This window comes from Eleutherodactylus coqui, chromosome 1 (assembly GCF_035609145.1).
Source record: "Eleutherodactylus coqui strain aEleCoq1 chromosome 1, aEleCoq1.hap1, whole genome shotgun sequence".
NCBI lineage: Eukaryota > Metazoa > Chordata > Amphibia > Anura > Eleutherodactylidae > Eleutherodactylus > Eleutherodactylus coqui.
This window is the reverse complement of record NC_089837.1, coordinates 330,999,492-331,026,774: the sequence shown is the minus strand read 5'-3', so window position 1 is coordinate 331,026,774 and position 27,283 is coordinate 330,999,492. Positions and strand designations below refer to the sequence as shown.

At 44.0% G+C, this 27,283-nt stretch overlaps 1 protein-coding gene across 1 annotated transcript; it reads left to right on the top strand.

Moving 5' to 3' along the window:
• The first annotated feature begins 455 nt into the window (after positions 1–455).
• On the top strand, positions 456–25,869 carry YWHAG (tyrosine 3-monooxygenase/tryptophan 5-monooxygenase activation protein gamma). The gene is made up of 2 exons (XM_066575296.1): positions 456–829; positions 24,603–25,869. The coding sequence occupies exons 1-2, from the start codon at positions 743–745 to the stop codon at positions 25,257–25,259; spliced, it is 744 nt and encodes a 247-aa protein (XP_066431393.1). The 5' UTR covers positions 456–742; the 3' UTR covers positions 25,260–25,869.
• The last annotated feature ends 1,414 nt before the right edge of the window (positions 25,870–27,283 follow it).

The window sequence follows — 27,283 nt, the reverse complement described above, 5'->3', positions numbered from 1 at the left end:
TATTGTGTGCTTCCGCTGCTTCCCAGCCTCCTACATTAGATGCCACAGAACCAGGAGTAACAATCTCCTCGGCCCACTGTGAGCCGTGCATGAGTCAGCAGCACGTAGGTTACTGCCTCTTTCTGCAGCACTGACTTCATATTCCAGCATACAAACGCAGACACAGGACACAGCCTACTGTGTGAATATGAGGGATAGAAAAACTACATGAGGGGGGTATAAGAGAGCGCCGTTTCCTGCTGTTGCCGGGAGTTGTAGTTTTAGCACCAAGGCGTTTCCCTCTACGAACGTCTGTACCGCAAGTCTGCAGAAACTACATCTCCCAGGGTGCACTGCGGTGGTACCCGTAGAGATGCCGTTTGGCCTGGTACAGCTGCGAGCCACCGCCCAGCAGCCACCGAGCGCCTCTCACAAGCAGCGGAGCCGCCGGCTGCCCTTTTACGGCTGCTGACATCAGCTCTGAGGAAAAAGGGCGGGAGAGAGGGCCATGACGCCACCGGGCGGTTTCACACACGATAGGAGGAGCGAGCTGGGGGCGGTCCCGGGGCACGCACAGTCAGCGGGGAGTAACCGGCGAGCAGAGAGACCGTTATTCAGCAGCTGCAAAGGACAGGGCGAGCAGCAGAGTGTGAGCCTAGTGTAGAAGCCTGCCAGCAGAGTCAGGGCGTAGCTCCGGCGCCACCACCGTGTGTAAGCCCCGCTACAACCGCAACCTAGCCGCAACCGAACCGCTTCATACAAGATGGTGGACCGCGAGCAGCTGGTGCAGAAAGCCCGACTGGCCGAACAAGCCGAGAGATACGACGATATGGCGGCGGCCATGAAAGCAGTAAGTGCGGGCGGGTGTGCGGTGTGCTGCTCCACTGCAGTGCGGGATGTGTGCGCTCGGCTGCACCAGCTGATGGTGTGCGGCTCTACGTCACAGCTGTCACCGAGGGAGGGCGCTGTCCCGGCCTGCAGGGTGCGGACTGGGGCTCATCCACTGCGGCGGCCACACGTGACTCATGTGCTAGGATGGGAAGAGACTGATTCATCCCGCAGCCCTCCCGCTACCTGCCGCCTCACCAGTGCCGGCAGGGTCCTCCCGGGGACACAAAGCGGCGGCGGACAGCCTTCCAGAAGATTCTGTCGTATTGCAGAGGAGAGGGGGAGGCGGGTGTCGGTGCAGGGGAAGGGGCAAAACTCCAATGGAAGGGGCACAGCCTGCCCTCACACGGCATCCTACTGCCCACTGTGGCACACACATGCCCGTGGCATCCTCCAGGAGTAGTGGCTGCTGCACGGTATATTGCCTGCAGTCGCTCTATGTCCTTCTCTGCCCTCACGCAGTGACATTTGTTACCTCGCTTATTGCCATGGCAACCAGTGATGTCATTTGGAGACTGAATCTGCATTGCACCCAGGTGGTTGCTACCAGACAGCATGCATGGCTGCTCTCCAAGATATTGCCATGATGAAATGCGTCTGGCTGCCAGCACGCTCGTACATGAGGATGGCCGTTAGCGTGGTCTGTAGGACAGGTATCTCGCTGTCTGCTTTCACAATGGCACTTGCAGTCTAATCTCCATGCTCTGCTCCTGCTGGGTCTGTTGTGTAGGATGCAGTGTGTCTCTGGAAGATAAGAGAAGCCTTGGTGACAACGGGAAGACCTGCCTCTTACTATGCAGAGGTTGCAGATCTCTACAACCATGCAGCCATTGATTAGCGGTCACTTACAGTTCTTGATGGCAGGAGCTGGCGGTTATTGTAATGTTTTTAGGCTCCCTCTAAGAGGCTTTCACTCTTTTACTTATTCCCCTAGTATCCTTTTACTCTTGGTGGAAAGAAAAGCATGAGTTTATAGGGGCCTATGGGTTGCATATGCTGGCTATGGCCTGCAGGTGACACGTGTAGCTGTCCATGTTCTCCTGACTCGCCTGTGTTCAGAACACTTGCTGCTGCTGCATTTTGATACATACTTCCAAACCAGGCTAGTTAGCAAAGATGGCTGTCCTTACAAGTGCTGTAGTGAGAGCTTCTCATGGAAACAGGAGAGCTGCAGCTCCATTTTATCATTTGAGGGGAAGTAGGAGGAGGAAATGTGGCGGAAGCCGGATAAGGAAAACGCCACCACCGGCAAAGCACTCTTATGACCGCGTGTTCTGTCTAAATATGACAGCTGTAGCTCTGTATTTTCTTAACTTACTGCATCTAAAACTAGTTGTTTTTTATGTGATGTTGCCTTTTTGTTTCTTTGCATAGTGTTATGCACAAATGGGAATTTTTTTTTCAGTGTCTTGGGTTCCATTTTCCTGCTGTCATGTGAGTGGGGTGACCGAACCAAACGGACCCCATTGATTATAATGGGCTTCTTTCATCTGTTTTAATGGCATTCGGCCACAAAGGCTGCGAACAGACCTTCCAGTGCTGATGTGAACAGACCCCAGGATTGTCTTATATAGCGCATCCATTCAGGGTACCACTCGCTGCATCACTTACCATTAGGTTAAAAGGCTTTTTGCCAGATACTTTTTTCTCATTAGGCGGTGTTGTCGCACACAGGTGCAGATGTTTCCCCTTCCATTAGTAAACTACAGCACTGGCTGAGGAGCAGTCTGCTATTGTAGACACGCAATTAATTGTAGGGCTCACACAAGCGTGTAATATGCGTTACCAATCTTTATGTGGCTTTTACACACAGTGCATGAAATGCGTGCGCAAAAAAACCCAATGGCCTGCACTACGTGCGTATTTGCGTATAAACGCTAAGCTGGTGTATAGGAATTGTCAGCACGTCGCAAATACACAATTTATTGTGCGGAAGATGCGCCCTGCGAGAGAGCCCTTAAAGGGGTTCTGTCACTAGAAAACACAAATTCTATACTCATTCCTCCCCTGTCTTCTTGCCGCATCTTCTCCTTGCTGATCTCCTGCAGTCCCCCGGGTCAGCTCACCTCCAGCCGGCCCATTCTGTCTTCCGGTGACGAAGCGTCTCTTCTCTGCAGTATTTTTCCTGCCCGGCAATGTACGCTACATCACTAGTGTCATAGCATTCACATCCTAGCAGGGAGTGCCGAGCTATTGCCGAGACTACACATGCATGCTGTCTGTCTGCAATAGTATAAACTCTCACGGTGAGACAGTGCGCATGAACATTCTCAACATTCACTGCCTATAAAGGAATGCTATGTCACTAGTGATGTGACCTACACAGACCTGCCAGAAGCAGCATGCTGAGAATGGACACCCCATAACGAGAAGAGGAGGATCCGGCTGGCGATGAGGTCACCCAGGGGACTGGAGAAGATGCGGTAGGAAGACTGCCTGGGGAGGAATAGGTGAGTATTACATTTTTTTTTTTTCTTTTGACAACCCGTTTAAAGTTATTCCGACTCTAGAAAACCGCATTATAAGTAGGCACACTAGCGTCACACAAGCTACACATATGTTTATCAAAAGGAGAAGATTCTTTATTACCCTAAAAACTCCCTTTAAATTCTACCATGCGGTATGCAAAACACCCCCCGAGTCATGTATGCCGGTCGCCTGAGCCCTGAGTCACACCCCTGTGCAGCTTGGTCACCTCCTCTTAACCGCTGACGTCAGCAAGCAACAGTGAACTGCTGTGCTTGCACTGTAGGCCCACGGGTCATTCTGCATACTGCGTGGCAGAATAGTAATTGAGGTTTTTAGCGTAACGAAGAATCTCCCTCTAACAAATATACGTTCGGCTTATGTGGAGGGCAACGCTGTAGTGCCGGCTTATAATCAATTTATTATATTTTTTTTTTATTCTAGTGACAGAATTCCTTGAATGCTTTTCCTCCGTACAGTCAAGGCTGTCGCCTATTAGGCAGTGGTGGTAACTGCATCACCAGGACTTTTTGAAGAAGCGTATCTATGTAATTGCGTTACGTGGGTTTGTGTGATACAGCTTTATTAAGGATGCATTCACACGTAGTGAATTTGCTGCTGATTTTTAAGTGAAAAAAATCTGCACCAAAATCCATGCTTAGTGCAGATCTGCAGTAGACTTCAATAGAAGTGGTGAAATCTGCAGCAAATCCACGCCAAAATCTACACCAAATGCTGCAGGTTTTGAGTGGATTTCTTTTAACTGTGGAAAATCCACAGCAAATCCGTGCTATGTGGATACACCCTAAAACATGTACTGTGGGCTGGGACAAATCCAGCTTAGTAAGAACACCATTTACTTTGACCTTCTTTTATAAAATTTTTATTAAATGATTACACTGCAACTATGCAGCGTATGCAGGCTTCTGTTGGCCTAACAGTTGGATAAAAAACTTCCAGCAGTGTAGCTTCCTAGAATACTCCAGGCCCCTTCTCATTTTATGACATATAACGGCTCTGAAAGCGGTTTGTAGGAATACACGGGTTATTGCTGTATTACTTGCACTAGAATCATAGATTGGTAGAGGTGGAATGGACCTCCAGGGTCATCGGGTCCAACCCCCTGCTCAGTGCAGGATCACTGAATCATCCCAGACAGATATTTGTAGACCACTATTAAGTCATTGATCGGGAACTGCCTGATGTCCAAGCTGGTTTTAGGAAGGGGAGAGGCACTAGAGGTCACATTACCAACATCAGATGGATCATGGAAAAGACCCGCAAATATCAGAAAGATCTATACATGGGTTTCATTGACTGCATTGAATATAACAAGCTCTGGGTGACTCTGTATAACCATGCTGTCTCAATTTACTTGGTCAAGCTTATCAGATCACCATATATCAATCAAGAAGCAATGGTGTGAAAGCTCCATGGTGATGCAGACTGGCTTAGGGTTGGCAAGGTGTGTGATAAGGCTGCATATTGTCTATATTTCTCTTTAACCTTTATGCTGAGGTGATCATGAGAAAATTAGAAGTGGACTCGGCCAATTATTTGAGTGAAGATCGGGGGAAGGACCATTCTCGGCTTGAGATATGCAGGTGATACAACTCTGCTGGCTGAAAGGAAGGAGGAGCTGAAACATGACTTTGAAACTTTAGGAAGAAAGAAAAAAGGGGCTGCACCTTAATTGGTTCAGGAATTCATCTTCCTTGGCCCAAAAATCAACCGTGATGACGAATCCACCCCAGAAATCAAACATAGGATTGCTTTGGGCCGTTCTGCAATGGTTGGCATGAAAATGATACCAAAGAGCAAAAAAAAATCACTCCAATTACCAAAAGCAGACTAGTTAGAGCCATGGTCTTTCCTATGATGTATGTGTCAGTTGGACACTAAGAAAGGCCAACAGGAGAATAGATGCATTCGAAATCTGGTGTTGGCGGAAAGTATTAATACGCTAGATAGCCAGGGTGATAATCAGAAGTGTTGGATTACATAAAACCAAGAGCATCGTTAAAACCTAAACTCACTGTGCTGCTGATGACTGACTCTAGCCATGTCATGCGCACTGAACACCATCAAAATGGATGCAAATACATGTAGGTAAAAAAAGCAGTACTTGATAGGGAAGCGTGGAGAATGTTGACCTATAAAGTCAGTCGGACCTGTGAGATTGTCTCCTATCGGCCTTTTATTTATTTATTTGCAAGCTAAACATTCCCAGATCCTCTATTTGTTCCTCATAGGACATGATTTGCAGACCGCCCACCATCCTGGTAGCTCTTCTTTGAACTTACTCCAGTCGGTCTGTCTCTTAAATTGGGGTCCCCAGAGCTAGACACCTTATCCAGATAAGGTCTGACCAAGGAAGAGTAGAGGGGGATAATGACCTCACGTGATGTAGACTCTATGCTTCTCTTAATACATTCCAGAGTTGTTTGATTTTTGCTGCTGCATCACACTGTTGACTCATGTTCAGTCCATGATCTATTAGTATACCCGTCTTTTTCACATGCACTGCTGCTTAGCCCAATTCCTCCCATTCTGTATGTGCCTTTTTTCCATTTTTCTTGCCCAGATGTAGGACCTTGTGTTTCTCTTTGCTAAATACCATTCTGTTCCTCACTGCCCGCTACTCTTATTTCTCTCTTCCCTAGTGTTAACTATTCCTCCTAGCTTTGTGTCATCATCAAATTTGATCCGTTTCCCATCAATTCCCTCCTCCAGATCATTTATAAAATGTAGAACAACACTGGGCCTAAGACAGAGCCTTGTGGTACCCCACTTGATACATTCTGCCACTTGGATGTGCAGCCATTTATGACCACTCTTTGAGTACGATCACTCAGCCAGTTCTGAATCCACCTAACAGTTGCCTTGTTAATCCCATATTTGGTAATTTTTTTCAATAAGTATGGTATGAGATACTTTGTCGAATGCTTTTCTAAAGTCGAGCTCTACTATATCCACTGCATTTACCTGATCAACCCAGTTGGTGATTCTCGTCATAGCAGGAAATTAGATTAGTCTGGCATGACTTGTTTGTTACAAACCCATGCTGCCTCTGGTTAATTACTCCATTCTCATATAAACACATCTATTCAGAACTGTGAAATATAAATATAGTGGCTCTACCACTGTGGGGACATGGAAAGAATCCCTGCTGGAAGCTCGTGCCTGACTCCCGCAGGGAGAGGTACACAGTGAAAACCGATATTTAAAGCAGTGTGTTTGGTTTTGTGTTTTCCTTTCTTGAGGATCTCAACAGCACACTGTGAAACTATTCATGGCAGTACTCTAAGACTATGGTCAGATAGGGGTCTCGGTGTTGGAAAAATGACATGCCAAAATACGAATTGTCAAGAAGCAACACGTTACTACTTTTCTGTGACATGGCCTAATCTATGTCGTATAGAGTATGGCACGAATCCGCATTGGAAGGAATAGAATTCTTTTGAATGTGAATTTCACTCTGGCTACCGTGGCAATATCTGTTGTGTAAAAACAGCTTAACACTGTGTGACGATGTGCTGTAAGTTTTCAGGGGCTTTGTATGTATGGAGTAAGAACATTGAAGTTACAGTATGGGGTTCGATCAGTGTGCAGAGGCTGTTATAATGCCTCTACAGGCATCATTAAAGCTAGTATTTTATCTGAAAATTCATGGATTCATTCATGTGCTGATTCATCATGAAGGGGAGAAATCAAAAAAATTGTCTCATGAGAAACATAGTATGTTAGGCTGAAATGAAAAGAAAAACATCTAGTCTCCTTTAAATTCCTCTATGGGTTTTGCCATCACCACGTCCTCGGGCAGAGTTCCACAGTCTCACTGCTCTTACAGCAAAGAACCCCCTTCTGTGTTGGTGATGAAACCTTTGTTCCTCTAGACGTAGAGGATGCCCTCTTGTTACTGTCGCAGTCCTGGGTATAAACAGATCATGGGAGAGATCCTTGTATTTTCCCCTAATATTTATACATGGGTATTTGATCGCCCCTTAGCTGTCTTTTTTTCCTGGGTAAATTCCAATTTTGATAGCCTCTCTGGGTATTCCAGTCCTGTCATTCCAGGTTTAGTTGCCCTCCTTTGTACCCCCTCAAGCATTGTAACATCTTTCCTGAGCCCCGGTGTCCAGAACTGTGCGCAGTATTTCATGTGAGGCCTGACAAATGCCTTATATAGTGGAAGAATAATGTTCTCGTCCCTCGCCCCTATACCTCTTTTAATGCACCTCAAGACTTTATTAGCTTTTGCAGCAGCTGTCTGGCATTGGTTGCTCCACTTAAATCTACAATCCACTAGTACCCCCAGGTCTTTTTCCATCTCACTTTTCCCTAGCAGTACCCCATTTAGTGTATATTGGTGACATCCGTTTCTCCTGCCCGTGTGCATAACCTTACATTTATCAACATTGAACTTAATTTGCCATTTTTCTGCCCAAGCACCCAACTTATCTAGGTCCGTTTGTAGCCGTACATTGTCCTCTGTTGTGTTAATTATTTTGTATAATTTTGTGTCATCTGCAAATATTGATATTTTGCTGTGCAGCCCCCTCTGTCAGGTCATGGATAAACATATTGAACAGAATGGGGCCTAATACTGAGCCCTGTGGCACCCCACATGAAGCAAACTTTACTGCTTGGAAGGGAGTACAATGCAACTATCACTGCTAAAGGAGACCCTTTAAAATCTAAACCTTTTATTTCAAGATACTTATAAACCCACTGTTAACCCAAATATGATTTTTAACAATCTTTGCGTGCCGCCTTGGGGTAAAGTGTTATACAGCAGGTATTATTGCAGTACTTGCGGTCTGACTCATACTCTGATGGTACTACACACAGATATTGAAGGCAGCAAATGTTCTGATGGCACACTAAGGGCTCTTGCACACTTGTGTTTTTCTTGTGCATTTTTTTTCCCACACTATCGCTGCATTTTTTTAAAAATGCGATTGTCAGTGGGACTTCTTAATATTAAAAACACATTGCACAAAAATCACAAAGCACAGACTTGCAATGTGTAAGCTGTGTATGGCAGCGATTGGGCACTGCCCGTGACTGCCCAGCATTTATTATTTTTTTTTTTTCATTTAATTCTCCGTCCTATCTCATAATGGCGGTGCATATGTACAGCGTTGAAGACACAACCCATATGAGCGTAATATGCAGGGAAGTAGAACACGCCGCGTCCTCTTTTCACGCGTGTATTACACGCAATGTATATATGCTAATGTGACTGGATCAATAAAAGTCCATGTACTTTCATTAACTCCGGTGGGAATGAGCACTAACTGTGGGGCGATCACCCTGACAAGTGACCTAAGTCAACAGTCTAACCTTGCTGTAACCCTACGACCATCATGCTGGCAGTCCACCACCAGGACTGTCATGCTGCCGCTTGTTCTATTTATTTTATGATTTCATTCTGCTTTATCTGATCCTGATAGGGGGGGAAACCTTACAACCCTTCACTAGGCTGAGAATTTGCCTGACTGCAGAAAAACCCTATTTAGTGGGAGCTATTCTATTGATAGCTTTTGAGTATATCAAAACTCACCTACTAAAAGGATCTAATAGACAGCGATGTATTACCTGGGGAACCTTTTTTTAGTGCGCAGACTATCTGGGTATTGACCAAGACATCACTCTAAGTGATAACTGGGCACTGTTCCTCTAGGAAATATTATTAGGCTATTAAGTACCGCATATCAGCTTAAGAGGTATTATTGCAGCGATCACTCCTCATAGTGGGGTGCTAATTCAATACAGTACCTTACCTATACTTACTCATTGCCTCTAATGGATTATAGTCCTAATCTATAAACAATTTTCTATACTCAGTTGATGACTGATAACCCTTTCTCCAGGGAATCATCCCAGGAGATACTTGAGCCCCTGAGGAGCCCACGCAGTGGGCGAAACGCGTAGGGCAATTACAAGGTCTATTTTGTACATAAAAACATCTGGGCAATTACAAGGTTTATTCTGTACATAAAAACATCTCATGTCTATTATACATTGGACTATATGAGTTGCATGTAGATTCCGGCTGATTATGACATCATGTTCAGGTTCGGAAAAAATGCATAGGTTTTTTGGAACATTAAAACCAAGAAACCCCCCCCCCAAAAAAAGAGCTATCTTTTGGACGTAAAAGACATAATAAAGAAAACGTCCAAGATCGATACTGATCTTGAAGTGTTACTGTATGATACAATTTCACATTCCCTACCGGATAGTGGATTTTTTTTTTTTTTTGTTTGTGTGTCCATAAGGTTTTTAAGCAATATTTATTAAAAGTTAATTTTTATGAATTTATATTTTTGGGTCCTAAAAGTGAGCTTAACCCTACGACCAACATCGCATCCAATCCCAAATAAGTAAGGAGATGTAGCGCAAGAACATCCACTATCCCCCACTGATGTGGTGATTATCATGATGGAAGCAGCTTGCATATGGAGCTCTGGGTTGCATGGGTGAGAGATGGGCAACCTGTGTGTGGTGGGAGGAGAAATGAGCAGCATATCAATACACCTGGAGGATATGCACTGCCCATCTGTCCACCCTGGGGGTATTAAACTTTCCAGAGGCAGGTCCGCTTGTTAACATGGTGAAATGGTGCTGCAAGGGAAGGAACTGACTATAAAAAAAACTGTTGGAGGGGAGGAACTGGCTGGACATAGTGTGTGTGTGTCTTGTGGTGGAGGTAACGCCATGTAACTGAACTGGGTTGGGACACTCCTGCATACAATTATACTGTGAGGAGCGGCACCCCGATACAATTATTCCATGGGACAGACTAAATGTAAGGCCAGTCTCTCATGACCAGATTTGAATTGCAGATTTCACGATCGTATGATCCGCAGTAATACACTGTTCAATAAAACGCATTGGGTTCCACGGTTCCCCTCACATTGGCAGGTCAGAGAATACGTAATCCGCTCATGGAAAATAGAATGCAACATGTTCTGTTACAGTTGAAACCACAATATATACCCCATTGTACTCTATGATTGTGGATATACCTGCAAAACATACGCAGTACACTACAAACAAAAGTGCACTGCTCATGACCGCCTCTGAGTACGCAGTCTCATACAGTGTTACCCTGCCTAGGGCTACTACAGGAGTGCTGGAAGCTGCTGCTGGCACTAATTTTTCCCAGCAGTTATGGGGCAGAACCTGCAGGTACCACCCAGCAATATGTTATTACACGAGCATTAAGGCCCAATGTCCACCGGCAAAACTGGATTAATAAAACTGCGCGGGTCTCCCGCACATGTGATCCGTGCCCATAGGGATGCATTGGACACCGGCTGCTAATTAAATACCTGCGGGTGTCATTTTCCCTGGCGCGCGGATCGCATGTGCTGGGAAGCACCCGTAGCACGCTCCATTTCGTGCAGTTTTTTTAATGGAGTAAAGTTTAAAGTATGGTGTACACAGCCCAGAAGAAAAACCATACTCCTTTACATGGGCAAAATAGTTCCACAACACCGCCGCGGAATTTGCCACCATGCAGAAAATTCCACACCAAAATCCACATGGTTAACATGGATTATTGATGCAGAATTCTGTAGGAAACCTGCAATTGTGTGGAATTTTCTGCATGCCAACTTTACTGCATGTTGTAGAAATATTTTGTCCATGTGACAAGTTCCTTTTTGTGTTTCAAACCACTCTTTATTAATCAGCTGTTGGTGTCAACTAAGTACCACGCCGATCTATACAATGCAGGATGGAGAACATGTGGTCTTGAAAATAAGTTGCCACTGAAAATCCTACCACTTCCACGACTCTACCATGTTGGCATAATACATTTTTCAGCAGTGTCTATACTGTATAATAGCGCTGTCTCCCTGTGATAACCACAGCTTTTAGGCCTCCTGTCCACGGGCAATATGTCACTTAAGTTATCCGCGGCAATAATCCGGCCACGGGTAACGCAGTGAACGCTTCCCATAGGCTTAAGATGGAAAGCACAGCCTGACGTCCACAGGCAGAGAATCGTAGTGATTCTCTGCTCGCGGGATTCGGATCGTGGCATGCTGCAATTCTCTACGGTGAGCCTATCAGTTCTCCTCCCTGCAGCGGAATATCGCTAGCGATATTCCATCATGGCCGTGAACAGTCGGCCTTAAGCTTCAGCTGAAAGAAAGGTGCGGACCACTGGTAAGTATTGCAGGGGAGATGTAATTGTACAAGGTAGCTGAATCCACTGATTCTCAGCGCCTCTACTCTGCCTTTTACAGAAGGGATCTGGAGTGGGGTACATACCTCTGATGGGGCACACTTATTTATTTTCCTCTCCAAGGCACCCACACGTATTCTACTGAAGTTGATGGTAAATTGAAGATGGACAACTTCAAATTGAATCATCTGTTATGGGAAACTTTATAGTGATCACTTTAAAGGGGTTGTCTCGCGCCGAAACGTTTTTTTTTTTTCCATAGGCCCCCCGTTCAGCGCAGGACAAACCCAAGGAATGTGTTGAAATAAAAAAAAAATTTTTACTTACCCGAATCCCTCTCTGCGACTTCTTCCTTCTTTTCCTCCAAGATGGCCGCCGGGATTTTCACCCACGATGCACCGCGGGTCTTCTCCCATGGTGCACCGTGGGCTCTGTGCAGTCCATTGCCGATTCCAGCCTCCTAATTGGCTGGAATCGGCATATGTGACGGGGCGGAGCTACACGATGACGCGTAGAAGGGGGCGGAGCCAGAACGCCGCTCGTGCCCGCACCGACCATAAGGGAGAAGACCCTTCTGCGCAAGTGCGTCTAATCGGGCGATTAGACGCTGACATTAGACGGAGCCATGGAGACGGGGACGCCAGCAACGGAGTGGGTAAGTGAATAACTTCTGTATGGCTCATAATTAATGCACGATGTATATTACAAAGTGCATTAATATGGCCATACAGTAGTGCTGAACCCCACTTGCTTTCGCGAGACAACCCCTTTAACTTACTGATGCACTGTCAATTGTCAGCTGTGTCTTAAACTTTTATCTCCACTTCTCAAAAACCATAACTTTTTTCCCCATTAACATGGTACCATCTTTTGGGGTTGACGTAATGTATTTTAAAACTTAATTTTTTTAAATTTTTATTTTTTTATTTTTTAGAAGGCAGGGAGAGAACCTCAATTCTGTCATTGGTTGTTTTTTCTTTTTTCTTCATCGCTCCATTCCAAGTCCGATAAATTTTTCTATTTTCCCATCAGAGCTCAGGGAAGGCTTGTTTTTTGCATGAGCTGTACTTTTTATTGGTACAATATTGATGTACATACGGCTTTTTTGATTACTTTTTATTGCATGTTTTTGGGAGTCAAAATAATCAATGTATTGATTTTTAAAAAAATTTTTTTTTTTTTATTTTTGGCCATGCAGGATAAATAGTGTTTAATTTATTGTACGGGCCATTATGGATGCATTGATACCAAATATGTGGAATTTTTATTTTACCTTTTTATGTCCCTGTTGGGAACTTGAACCAGAAAATCTATGATTGTGAATTGCAGTACTTCTGTATTGCAGTGCATTATCCGTTCCAATAGCTGTCACAGCCCATGGTAGTCACTGATGCCATTGTCTGTTGTCCTGTTATGGCAACCCATCAGAGCTCCGCAATTACATAGCGTAGGGCCAATGACACCACCCTTGACATGCTATGATCTACATTGATTGTGGCATGTAAGGGGTTAACAGCAGGGGTTGGTATCTTACAGATTTCCGCTATTGCAGTGGGAGGCCAGCTGTCAATCACAGCCGGCTTCCACTGTGGGATGGAGAGGACTTGCTTCTGAACCCGTGCCATCCACAGTTTGCGTTCCATTGTGTTAAGTATCATGCGCCCAGGACGTGAACGTACAACCTGCGGCGTTAAGGGGTTAGGCTGCTTAGAATGCTTTCTGTTTTTTTTGACTGGACAGAACAGACAGTGGCATTTACATTCTAATGGCCATGATCAGCATTCTCTCTAATCGCAGCTGTTGGCTGTCGAAGACAGCCAAAACCCAGTGCATGAAGTGGGTACAGCTCCTGCTCCATACACAGCATAGGTTTGGGACGACTATGGACATGCTAACTGCAAGGGGTAGGTGCAGTTAATGTGTATAGCCTTGTGTGACGCAAATGGGTTAATGCAGGATGAAAATGATGAATTGATTATAAATGATGAAAAGGCCGAACATTTTAAATTCCTATTTTGTGTTGGAAAAGGTGAACCCAGGAAACTACAGGCTCCTGAGCCTGACTTTTATACCAGGAAAGCTTTCTGAACAAATTGATAAACAGCATATATGCAAGTACTTGTATGAGAGTAGAGTAACCAGAGCCAGCATGGATTTGCATCAAACTAGGCATGTCATGGTTTTGCATCAAACTAGGCATGTCATGGTTTTGCATCAAACTAGGCATGTCATGCCACACGAATTTTAATTTCCCTCTATGGCAGAATCCAAGACCTGGGTTGATCAAGGAAATTCGGTAGATATAGTATATAGAATGTGTCATGTGGGCTACGACAAGGCTCTGTCTTGGGCCCAGTGGTGTTCAACATTTTATAAATGATATGGAGGAGAGAATTGAGGCTGATCAAATTTGCCGATGATACAAAGCTAGGAGGGATAGCTAACAATAGAGAAGAGCAAGCATTCAAAAAGATCTAGACCAGCTTGAACAATAGGAGGCGACTAACAGAATGGTATTTCACAAGGAGAATTGCAAGGTCCCATATCTGGGAAAGAAAAACGGAATGGGAGGAATTGGGCTAAGCAGCAGCACATGTGAAAAAGACTTGAGTATACTAAGAGATCACAGACTGAACATGAGTCAGCAATGTGATGCAGCAGTCAAAAAGGCAAACACAATTCTGGGATGTATTAAGAGAAGCATAGAGTCTAGATCACGTGAGGTAATTATCCCTCTACTCTTTTCTGGTCAAACCTCATCTGGAATACTAGATCCAGTTCTGGGCCTCCCAATTTTAGATACAGACAAACTGGAGCAAGTTCCAAGAGGAGTTACCAAGATGGTGAGCGGTCTGCAAATCATGTTCTATGAGGAACGAATAAAGGATCTGGGAATGTTTAGCTTGCAAAAAAATAAAGCTGAGAGGACACTCTAATACCTCTCCCCTTCCTAAAACTGGCTTGGACATCAGGCAGTTCCCAATCAACGACTTAATAGCGGTCTACAAATATCTGAAGGGCTGTCGCAGTGCAAAGGGATCAGCCCTATTCTCATTTGCACAAGGAAAGACTAGAAGCAATGGGATGAAACTGAAGGGGAGGAGACACAGATTAGACTTTAGAAAAAAACTTTGACAGTGAGGGTGATCAATGAGTGGAACAGGTTACCACAGGAGGTCGTGAGTTCTCCTTCAATGGAAGTGTTCTAACAGAGGCGGGGCAGACATCTGTTTGGGATGATTTGGTGATCCTGCGTTGAGTAAGGTGTTGGAACCGATGACCCTAAGGCTGCCTGTCCACGGGCGAAGATCTGCTTGCGATAAATCGCCTGTGAAACACGCTATGAAAAGTTTTCTATAGGTTAACTATGGTAATCACAGCCTGATTCACTATGATTCTCCGCTCGCAGGATTAAAATTGCAGCATTCTACAATTTGCCGCTGTGAGCCTGTCAGTGCTCACCCCTCCTCCCCTGCGGCGGAATATCGCAAAGGATATTCCGTTAAGGCCGTTGACAGGCAGCCTTATGGTCCCTTCTAACTCTGCCATTCTATGTTTCTGTTTTATTACTTTTCAAAAATAGTACATTTCACGAAAGAAAAAGTAATTTGACGCTGTTTTCAAAGAGCCATAACTTTTCCTTTTTTTTTTTTTTTTTGTTAGTTTAGTCATATGTGGCTAGTCTTTTGTGGGGAAAGTAATTTTGTCATTTCCTACACAGATGAGGAATTTTATGTATAGAAGCATGCTGATCCTCTGAGGTAAAGCTGCATATTTTTGAACCCTGCATAGCACTTTCATGGCCTTCCACAGGCTAGGAGGTTTGCTGTAATTTTACTCCAGAAACTGGTGTAGATGTCACATCAGGTGTACAGAATAGCTAGGCATGCACCAACTGTATTAAAAGGCATGTCTCTTAATAAATTTGTAACCTTCAATCCAGAACACTTTACGCTGGGTTCACACGGGGCAAATTTGCTGCGGACATTCAGTTCGGAATTCCACTGCGGCAGCCGCTAATCCTGAGATTAGCCAGCCATGTGGACAAGATTTGTCAAAAATCTCGTCCACACAGGACGGCCAATCTGTCGCGGCGAAGCCGGCGTGGATTTTCTGGCCACAGCATGTGGATTTTTTTTTTTTTTCTTTTTACTTCCTCGTAGCGGCCACAAAAGAAAAACATGCGGCCAAACCGCGGGTTTTGAAGCAGCAGAAATCTCGCGGTTTTTTGCTGCGGCAAAATTGCGGGGTTTCCGCAAGGGATATGTCCCGTTTGACCCCAGCCTTAGACTTAGACCGGGGTATGGATGGCTAGGGAAAAAAATCTTTATACAATACTGCAATTTTTGGAAAAATGACAGCAACCATACACGCCATTGCAAAGGGACAGAGCTGGAATTAAAAAAACAAAAAAAACAAAAAAACTAGGAAGGCTGTGCATGATGGCATCTCACGCACACTATCGTGCCCAGTACAAAATCACTGCCATACGCAGCGATAGGCCAGCTCCACAGCAATAAAGCGCTGCGTGACTTGCAGTGTTCTGCGCATACAGTTGTGTGAGCCCGGCCTGATGTGCAGACAGCTTTTGCTGCAAAAAAAGCTAATATCGATACTGCAAAAAAAATGCTGCATCTTAAATTATTGCCCATTGTATACGTAATACCTCAAGTAAATCCTCTGACAGTTCTTTTTTTTTTTTCCTGTTTGTGACTTGCATAATGGGCTAACTTTATATGGATCATTATGATTGTAGAGATACATGTCTAACCATTTTCAAAATAAAACCACTTAAAAACACCCCACCACCAGGATGTGATTGTATCATGGAAAGGCTTGTATTGAGCCTCTATGATGTACATTTATGTCATGGTTATCATGCAGCCACAGGATCAAGGAGAACTATTTTGACACTTGGGGATCCAACTGTTGAGACCCCGGTTGTGATCGAAGATTGTCTGGAGGGTTCGCAAATGGCGTGGGCACATGTGCTCTAGTGCTCCATTCATTTCAGTGGGACTGCAGGAGATGGCAGAGTTAATGTGCTCTGGTATCTCCAGCAGTCCCGTTGACATAGAGCAAATGTTCAGCATGTGCTCTATCGATTGGGGAACTGTGGGGGTTCCAGCAGTCAGACCCCCACCGATCAGATAATTATTTCTTATAGTGGTCAACTCTTGGCAGATTTGTGCTTTGGTGAACTTCGCTTCATAGTTTTTCCTTTTCCTTTTTCTTTTTTTTTTTTTGTGGAAAAATCTACTTTCACAAAAGTGCTTGTCCCTATTTTCTTCCTTCTCATTTGCGGTCCACTACCTGTTGAGTGTTGGCAGTCTTTTTAGTAATAGAGATGGGGCAAGACTTAGACTGGTTGCACACTGGCAGATTTGCATTGCGGAAACTGCGGTCGGTGTCTGAACGAAGGATCTGCAGCAAATGGCATGCATTGAAGGGTATGTATAAATTGCTTCTTCCTTCACACTTGCAGAAACTAATTGCGATTTCTGCTAGTGGAGGAAAAATCGCAGCATATTCTACTTTGCTGTGAACTCTGCACGGACGTCCTCCATTGAAGTTGATGGAGGCTGTCTGGCCCGCAGGCTATCCGCAATTGACATTGTGGATAGGCAGTGGGTACCCATGTCATTGCCTAGCAATGGTGTGGGATAAACAAATATTTAAACTCTACTGCACATGACCAACGGTGTGCGTGGATAGAGATGGATTCCGCTGTGGGCTCCCGCATGCAGAATCTGACTTGGGCTGATTTCACACAGGCAAATGCGATTATTGGGCCTGACATCAAAGTTGCTAACGTGTGTTCCCACCCCCACATGTGAGGAATTTTTATATCCAAAGTCTTGCATCACTTCAGGGAAGTCAGAGGATCGCTGAGTGTCTGCCATTATCGTTTGTTTGCTAATCGTTGGGTTTAAACGCTGAACAGTCGTTCTGATCCACTGACACTGTCTGAACAACTGTTTACTGTGAATGGATCAGGTAGGTCAGAATAATGCCCAGCTGCTCCACCGCCATTCACTGAGGGGTGATCGCTTGTGTGAAAGCACCAGAGGGATTATTGCTGCGGGGACTGTTGGTGCTACTGTGCCCAACAGTTGTCCCATGTCAAGAGCCCTAAGAGTCAAGCTAAAGAAAAATACTTTGTATTTTCCAATATTGTTGCTTTTGTTTTCATTGTTTGACACTGAGGGTCCTCTTACACTGACCGTTACTAGTTTAGATGGTTGCTGGATCATGGGAATCTGAACAATAACCGTTCAGTGTAAGTGCTGGCAGCCACTGAATTCATTAGTCTGGTTTCTGCAGGCAGGAAAATCAGACGACGATCAGTCTGTGTAATTGTTCCTCTGTTTACTGTGAATGGAGGTGGGTGGCTAGAGCGATCCGTGGCCCACTCTGCCTCCGTTCACTGAGTCATCCTTACTCCTTTGTGAAAGCACAACGGTGATCGCTGGGATGCGCCTCACAATCATCCCATTTAAAGGGGCCATTATTTAGTAACTTATCAAATGGACATCCTTTTCTGGGGAAAATACTTTTGATGACCTAGCCTCAGGATAGGCCATCAATAATTGATCGGCTGTGGTACGTCACTCGGGACTCCGACTGATCAGCTGACTGTGTGCCCACTGACAGCACGACAATTACATAGGGATTGGAGTGGAAGTCTCTGCTCCAATCTGCGTGTCATAGTCGGCGTTTGTAACTGCAAGCATGGCTCATTGAAATCACCGCAAGCCGCTGTAATTGCAGGCACAAGCAACAAACCCCGAACGATCAACTTTTGATGACCTAACCTGTGACTAGGTCATCAATAGTATTGTCTCCGGAAAACCCCTTTAATTTACAGTTAAGTTTGCATTGTATATATGTGGGGTTTGTATAGTGTAGACTTGAGACTGCTGTCTTTCACAGCTGACATACTGCACAATTGGAAGTAACGCCTATTGCAGCTGTTAACCATATTTTGCTGTCAATTCTGACAGCGGTATTTAAATGCCCGCCAAAAAGTGGGCTTGCCTGTGATCAGTGAGACAACGGTTTGCCACTTACCAAATTTTGATGACCTGTCCTGGGGATAGGTCCTCAATTGTAAAATGCTTGAAAACTCCTTTAAAGCTGCCTTCACACTGGCGCGAGTGTCATGTGATTTTCGCACGATACGAAAGTACGCAGAATTTTGAAACCCATGATTTTTTTTCAATGGCTTATTTCCCACTTGCAATGATTTCTCTCATGTGATGTGAGATTTGGAAATCATTGCCTGCCCTATCTTTCTGTTTGGTGTCAGCCCCCCCCCTCGCGCATGTTTCCCTATAGAGCCTCAGTTTTTAACATTAGCAGCTCCTGGTTTTGTCTATCTCGTGAGGAGATGAGGGGCGACGAGGTCTTATGGGATTTTCTCGTGGCAATATCACGACTGGCAGTGTGAAGGAAGAACCCCAAAGGGCCACTCTGGTGAAAAAAACCTTTTTTTTGCATGCCTGTCTCCCTTACCTGATTTGCCTGTTACACTCTACACAGCTACAGACCATAAGCATCCAGTCAGGAGGATGACCTATGATCTATTATAACTGGCAGGAGCTGTGATCATCAGCAGTAAGGGCGGCTGCACACGGGCATATTTGCATTGCGGAATCTGGAGCAGGCGTCCGCCTCCGGATTCCGCAGCAACTACTGCCTATAACATGCTATTGGGGAAAAAATGCTTTTTCCTCCACGAGTATAAATCAATTGCAATTTTCCACTTGGAGAAAAATCAAAGCATGTTCTATTTTTGCATTTATTCCACGCAGACAACTTCCATTCGAAGTTAATGGAAACCATCCGATCCGCGGCCCTTCTGCAAGGACCTTGCAGAAAGGTCGTGGATCCCGCATCATTGCTAGGCAATGATGTGGGAAAAGCAGAGGCTTAAAAAAAATTTTTTTAATCTCTTCAATGCATGTCTGTCTGACGGTTCACCATGTGTACCATCCGCAGTACAGAGAAGATGCCGAAAAGGCAGGTAGGCGCGGATGCCAGCTGGGTACAAAGTTGGATTCCGCTCCGGGCTCCTGCATATGGAAACCTACTTGATTGTGCGCAGCCGGCCTAACTGTGATAGGAATGTTTGTGGCAGGTCTGTGTTATCAGACTGAGAAATTTACTAGAAATTTACTAGAAAATGAATCCATAACTCCCCAAGTAAATCTGAGCTGGTCAGAACTGAAAGTTCAATTCACCTATGGGAACCAAAAATTAATTTTTTTTTTTTTTTTTTTAAGCCCCGTCCCGCTCCAGGACGTACATTTACAGTGTTATGTCTGCTGTGACAAGTCTAGAGGTCTGTAGCTCGTCCCCACGCCCGCACAGACAGTCTATTCTACGGTTTTCTTCCAGCCTTCAGGACACGACCAGCACTCTGAGAATGTCGTGTCCTGTAGTTGGTGGGGCTGATTTGACGACTGCCTAAGGCTGCCTGTCCACGGGCAATTCATTTTATTACCCGCGGCAATAGTCCGGCCGCGGGTAATGCAGTGAACACTTTCAATAACAATGCTATGGAAAGCACAGCCGCGGCATCCATGATTGGAGAATTCTAGCGATTCTCTGCTTGCAGGATCTAAATTGCAGCATGCTGGCGATATTCCGCAACGGCCGTGGACAGGGAGCCTAAGGGAAAACTAACTTTTGTTGCCCATTGCCACCAATCGCAGCACAACTTTAAATTCATATTTTGCTGTTGAGAAATGGAAGCTGCTTTGTGATTGCAAAAATAGCAGTTGAGAAATACATGGATTCCTATGGAATGAAAGGCTCAGATTATGCCATATGGAAAAATGTCCTGAAGTCATTGGGATTGTGGAACGTTTATATGTATGGGGCAAAAACAGATTGATAAATACCTTGAATACCAGTATCTAGTAGCTGTATTCCGGCCCTTGTGATTAAATGGTGATGCGGTGTTCTGCTTAATACTTTAATATTCCAGTGGTACCTCAAAGTACAGTTCTAGGGCAACCATTTGTACCTTCATAACTTTGCTGTTGAAACCATAACTTTATGGAAAACTAGCAATTACATAGTGTGTTAAGACAAACCTTCCGTCTAATTCAGCCGGTTACTCCCAAAATGTTGATCCAGAGAGGCAAAAAAAACCCAAGGTGGTAGTCCGGTTTCCCCATTTTAAGGGAAGAAAAATCGTTCCTGAATCCAATCTGATAACTAGAATAATCCCTGAATTGCTTCTGAAGCTTTGACTTGTCAACCCCCCCCCCCCCCCTCCTCACCAGATCAATCCAGATAAAGCAAGCCCTGCTATAAGGCAGCGAGAGCTACTAAATCCCGGACATTTTTCTACAAGGGTGGGATCTTAAGGGATTGTTCACTCAATGCGGATTTTGGTGCAGATCTGTAGGAGATTTAACTCCTTCCCTTTTAAATAGGGTTTGAAACTTTAAATATCTGTATAGATATAGTGGTCATTAACCCCCTTAACGACACAGGACATAGTTACCTCCTGTTTGCTCAGGACTTGTATGGAGGGAGATTGATAGCTGATCCCACTCCATATAAGATGATAGATTTTCATTATTTTCTCCATTACATCCCTTTACTAGAAATTTTACTAATTTCTTAATGGTAAGTGCATTGGGATGTGGTTTAGTTGTGGTATTGGCACTGATCTGAGGAACTTGCGATTGGCTGTGGTTTCACATACAGTAAGTCTCAGAACATGCGTGAGTTCGGCTGGATCTTCACGCCAATTGCATGTGCTTCAATTGCCTAGAAGAGGTTATCACTGCTTGACTATCGTAACCTGAGGTCATCACAAGTCAGGGGGTGGCATTGTATTGTGGGAGGAGTGCATGTCATTGTAGTAAATTAACTTTGGCAGAAAGATGCAGGAAAGTAGCAGTCACTGCAGGAGTTATCACACACGGCAGCCAATTAACTACTAGACTGTAAAATGGGTATGCACATAGTTTTCTGCTCTTGGGGCAACTCTGAGCCAATTCCAAGGGGACCAATAAAATGTAAAGGGGCATTGCCAGCTGAGACACTTGGGCCTCCCTCACACAGGCATTTAGAGTAAACACAGCATTGAGAAATGCAGCTTTTTGCAGTTTCTGCAGCATTTGCATGCGTTTTGACTATGATTTCAGCACAGCTGAAAACACTGCCAAGGAAGCTGAAGGTAAAAAAAAAGCAATATTCACCTAGCAAGCGCCATCCGGGTCCCTCCCGCTGCTCTTCGGCATTCCTGCAGGCTTTCCGTGCAGAGCGTCTATCGCTGGTAATGGGGATTGAAAACCCTGCCTCATGCAAGAGATTGCTCTGATTGGCCCAGCCAGAGCTCAAGAACCAATCGGAGCATTCTCTTACTGGAGGCAGGGTTTTCAGTTCTCGTTACCAGCAAGAGGTGCTCTGTCAGCGCTGACAACTACACAGAAGCCTGCAGGAACGCCAGAGAGAAGCAGGAGGGACCCAGACGGCGCCTGCAAGGTGAGTTTTTGTTTGTTTTTTTTGTTTTTTTTTTCACTCTGTCCACTCTGGGCGACGCGCAGCGTTTAAAAATCCTGAAACGCCCCAAAATAGAACAGACATTACTTTAAAAACGCTGCATTTTAACACTTGTCCGAGAAGCCGCATTGAAATAAAAGGCAGCATTTAGCACAGCGCTGAAAACGCAGCGTTAAATGCTGAAAAAAACAAACACCTGTGTGAGGGAGGACTTAGAAAGCCCGTCCAAGGACAGTGACTGTATTATCTGCAAATGACTGATGGAAAAGTGTATACTTTACAATGTACGCTTCTGTGTATGTAGGTGTGAGTCAGGAAGGGTAGTTTCTCCTCAGGCTAATTTCACACGGGCAAGCGTGATATCAGGCCGTGAAACTGTTGGATATTGCCCTTGACAAAAGTCTTGCATTTGCAGGAACATCGTACATTTCCAAGTTTGTTTGGTTTTTTTTTGGCGTTGGTTTCAATAGGAAATCTCACATCCAATTTTTTTTTTTTTTTCCAGCCCCATCGAAAACAATGGACAAGGTGTTTCAAGGGAGCTCCCAAAGATGGGACATGCCATACTTTTTTTTTTTTTTTCTAGCGATGCAGGGAAAAAAATCGCTCATGTATAGGACACCATTCAAGACAAATCTCGTGCAACTTTATCGGCCGTTTGAAAACTGCCTTAATGAGAGCACCTAGAAGGAATGTGAGGAGACTTAACCCTTTCCAATCCAACTTGTATCCTTGTATTCCTAGGGGGGTTACTCTTTTTCTGCCGTTATACAACAGTGCTATATGCTGGCTAAAGCCAGTACTGCATGAGATGACACATTGGATAGGCTGCGACAGCAGAGTGTCTGGCAATATACAGTAAGAGAACCCCGACGAACGTCTTCCAACATTGGAGCTGTACAGCCTTAAATCATAATGTCTTCAGAGGTCAGACAGTGGATTGGAAAGGGTTAAAAGGTCAGCCTCCTCTGGGAAATACGCAAATAAAGGAAGATGGAACAATACCTCTGCAGCGCCACCTAGTTGAAGGCAGCATTCCTGCAAATCAAAAACAAAGCCTGAATCCATACACTGACAGTTGTTTGGGGGGGGGGGGTCATTGTTATAAGGCTTGTATAAAGAGTCTAACATTGACTTTCAGGAATGCTGCCTTCCTGCAGAGGTATTCCATCTTCGTTAATTAGATGTGAGGCATGTAGTTGTAGATGCTAACGTGATGAGTGTGTAGTTGTACATAATGCATACACATGAGGGTGGTGGAGTTTTTGATGAACTGCACCACATCAGGCTGTATATACATTAAATCAAAAGTATATTGGCATTTCTCAAAGTCCTTTATTTTCTGTTGTGGCACACAGGTTAGGATTAACCCCATTATGCTCTTATAGCGGATCCCAAAGATGGTCACACAGCCCTCTGGTACTTGCGTGTCCATGTCCCCTGCACAGCAGTCCTCTTTGTCAAAAAATATGCAGAACCAGTAAAAAACCTTTTAAAAGCAAGCATGTCTGTGACCAGATCGCAGGGAGCCATATAATGTGGTGGTGTGGGCCATGTAGGGCCACCAGGCAGCAGATTTTTAAAGGGGTTTTACAAGAATCTGCTCTCATCACCTTATACAAGGGATAAGTGTGATCGGTTGGGGTCTCACCACGGAGGCCTTCACCAATTTGCCAAGAGCAGGATTCCTCATCATCTCTGCACTGTGGGGTTACCGCACCAATTGCTGTGAGAAGACTGATAGAGCATTAGTTGTGCATGTGCAGGGTTGCCCCATTCTCGGTGAGACTGCCAGAGATGGCAAGATACAGGAGCTTGGATATTAGCGTCATTGATGCAACTGGAGTGGCAGATGCGCATGAGAAGCTGGCAGATGCTTTTGCATACCCCAGCACTTGTTACGACTGTTTCTCTGAAATGTGGCAGTGCTACATAATTAAACTTGGTGTAATAAGAACATCTGACACCACAGAATATCATGCTGCCTGCAAGTAGTGTGGCAGGAGCCTTCCACCTGGGAACACCCTCAAAACTAGTACATTTATGCCGTTTCTCTTTAGGCAATCGTGCAGAAACCAGGACTGTTTGTATAGGCTGCCTTAAAAATAAATAAATCCTTGTGAAAACTAGTAATCCTAGCCATATTTACATGGCCAATATTCTGGTGTGCCTTTTGTGCGCTGCGAGACACACAACTTGCACACAAATAGACCCCATTATTTGCAATGAGCACTTATATGGGCAGCTTTTCTTGCGCATCAGTGTCATAAGATGGAAAAATTGCAACATGTCCTATTTTAGTGCGAATTTCGAACAAGAGTAGCACTTGCAAATATGTATACGGACAGGGTGCCTGTGTGATATGAGTTGTGCCAGAGAATATTGGCAAATATCACTTTGGGGTCTTCTATGTGGGTTAGTGTCTTGATTTTCAAATGTTCTAAATACATGTCTAAAGCGACTTTAATTAGAGAGCTGCAAACAATTAGTATGTGTCTAAGTCTTTATATTCTACTATTGCTCATTATTTTCTCCTTTTTATCAGGTGACAGAATTAAATGAACCCCTCTCAAACGAAGAAAGGAACTTGTTGTCTGTGGCATACAAGAATGTTGTTGGGGCGCGCAGATCTTCCTGGAGGGTAATAAGCAGTATTGAGCAGAAGACCTCAGCTGATGGCAATGAAAAAAAAATCGAGATGGTGCGTGCCTATCGTGAGAAAATTGAAAAGGAATTAGAAGCGGTTTGCCAAGATGTACTAAGCCTTTTGGATAATTTTCTCATCAAAAATTGCAGTGAAACGCAGTATGAAAGCAAAGTGTTTTACCTGAAAATGAAAGGAGATTATTATCGATATCTTGCAGAGGTGGCCACTGGGGAAAAGCGAGCAGCGGTTGTTGAATCATCAGAGAAGGCATACAGCGAAGCCCATGAGATAAGCAAAGAACACATGCAGCCCACTCATCCCATCAGGCTGGGCCTGGCTCTTAACTACTCTGTGTTCTACTATGAGATACAAAACGCACCAGAACAGGCTTGCCATCTGGCCAAGACGGCATTTGATGATGCTATTGCGGAGCTGGATACCCTGAATGAGGACTCCTACAAGGACTCTACACTTATCATGCAACTCCTACGTGACAACCTAACACTCTGGACAAGTGATCAGCAAGATGATGATGGAGGAGAAGGCAACAATTAAGACCTCAGATTGACTGGCAGCCGCACGCTGATGCTACTAACGCAGTCTTTATTTTTTTTCCCACAAGTGGGGGGTTGAGGGTGGGGGAGGGTAAGGAAGGGACGACCTCCCCAGGGAAAGACCTTACCACCTGTCTTTGATTGCCTCTTCGACATTTTGCCAAAACACCACGAGTGGAAAGTTTAGACTGGCTGTGCTAGTATGGAATGGCAGCCAAACACTGGCACATGGACTGTTCTGTAGTTAATAAAAGTGGAGCTGTTTTTAATTTTAAGTTATCGCTAGACATATTTAGAGAGAGATTTAAGAGTAGGAATAACTTGAATGGAATGCCTTTTTGAAATAGTTTTGTGGTTCCAGTAAGTTATTTTCTATTTATATTCTTAGCTGTAAGCACGTCTTGCCTTTCATGCTACAGTATATGCATATTTATTTAATGCGTGTTGTGTACCGAGTGCACCGCACCTATATACAACATGATATACACTCTTTAGCCACTGCCTGCCAGTATTCATGATAATGTATTCCACGGCTTAACAGGAAAATTTGCCAGTACTTTAGCATTGTTTTTGTTTATCCTTATTGGTAAGTCTATAAATTCCCTATTCAACATATGAAATCCTTCTATTACATAAGGTTAGATGTGTAATGCAACAGATGAAAAATGTGATTTCCACCCTACAAAAAATGACAGGTCCAATTGATCATCTACTGCCACGAATTTAGTGTCTCTGCTTTATAATGGTAAGTGTTCCTGCACTGGTACGAACCGGTTTAATTCTGAAGCCTTTCTGTTCAGGTATTGCCTTTTCTTGGAATATTCTGATATGGGGGGGGGGGGGGGGGGGAGATACAAATTGTTCAATACCAGATGTAGGTATTGGCTAGTATATTGAAGTAAAGGAACTAGAGAGAATAGATAAGAAGTTCTTTTAATGATACTATAACCTGCTGTTCCCAATTTTCTTAAGCGGCACAAGATAGACCTGAAACACTTAAATTCTTGTGTGACTTGCTATAAAGTGGTGTGGTTAATCACATTTGATTGTGCAGTGTCTGTTGGCATATGTTTCAATAGAGAATTCCTAATTCTAAGGTCCTGTTTGATTTCATTTGACTGGTTTGATACGTGCAACCAAAGTTCTAAACGTTCTAGTTTAGAAGTATTTAAAATGGAACAGTATAGAAAGATTTCTTTTAAGATTTAACTTCTTTTCTAGAAGCCATAGGTAATTATAGGACATGTGACAGAAAAGCTGTCATTGTAGAATGTTTCTTGCTTACTATAGCAATGCTAAAGTGGCGTGTTCATTGCCAAAATGTAAAGGAAATTGTTATCAGAATTCTATTTTCTTGATTAGACAGCAAGTGAAAAACTTATTTTTTTTTCTTGTTTTTTTTCCCTCCCACCACTGTCCAGTGATCAGTGTTACATTTGTGTCCAGCATAAAAGTAATTTACTGGAATTACACGAACTATTTATTTTTTCTTGGCTGCTATAAAACCTTGACGATCCTAAGAGGGCTCCAAAGCTAAGAATGATGAATAGGTTCTAAGCAGCATTTTTTTTTTTTAATTGCACTTGCCTATATAACAGTTTCTCCAATGAAATTACTACCGCTGCATTAATCTCAATACAATATTGTGCATGCTAGTGTTGTATTTCTATAACGTAGCTTGAAATTAAATTATACAGTAGATGTTATGTATTCCTATGGCAAGCCAACTTGTCTTCAATTTTATTGCCTTTATTTTCAAGAAGCAAAAACAATGTTCTCCATTAGGAAGTGAGGGTTTAAGGGGTAGATGATGATCTACACAGCTGTAATAGTTATATTGGTATGTAATGGATGTTGCTATTGTGACATGCAAATATAATTTTAATCTTACAAGAAAAATGTAAACAAAAAAATTTTAAAAAAAAGGAAAAAAGAAAAAAAATATAAATATTGGTTAGTTGGGGAGCGGGTGGGATCATGAACACCAGTTTTAGCCTAACCTCAGTGTCTGGTGTTAGTCATGGT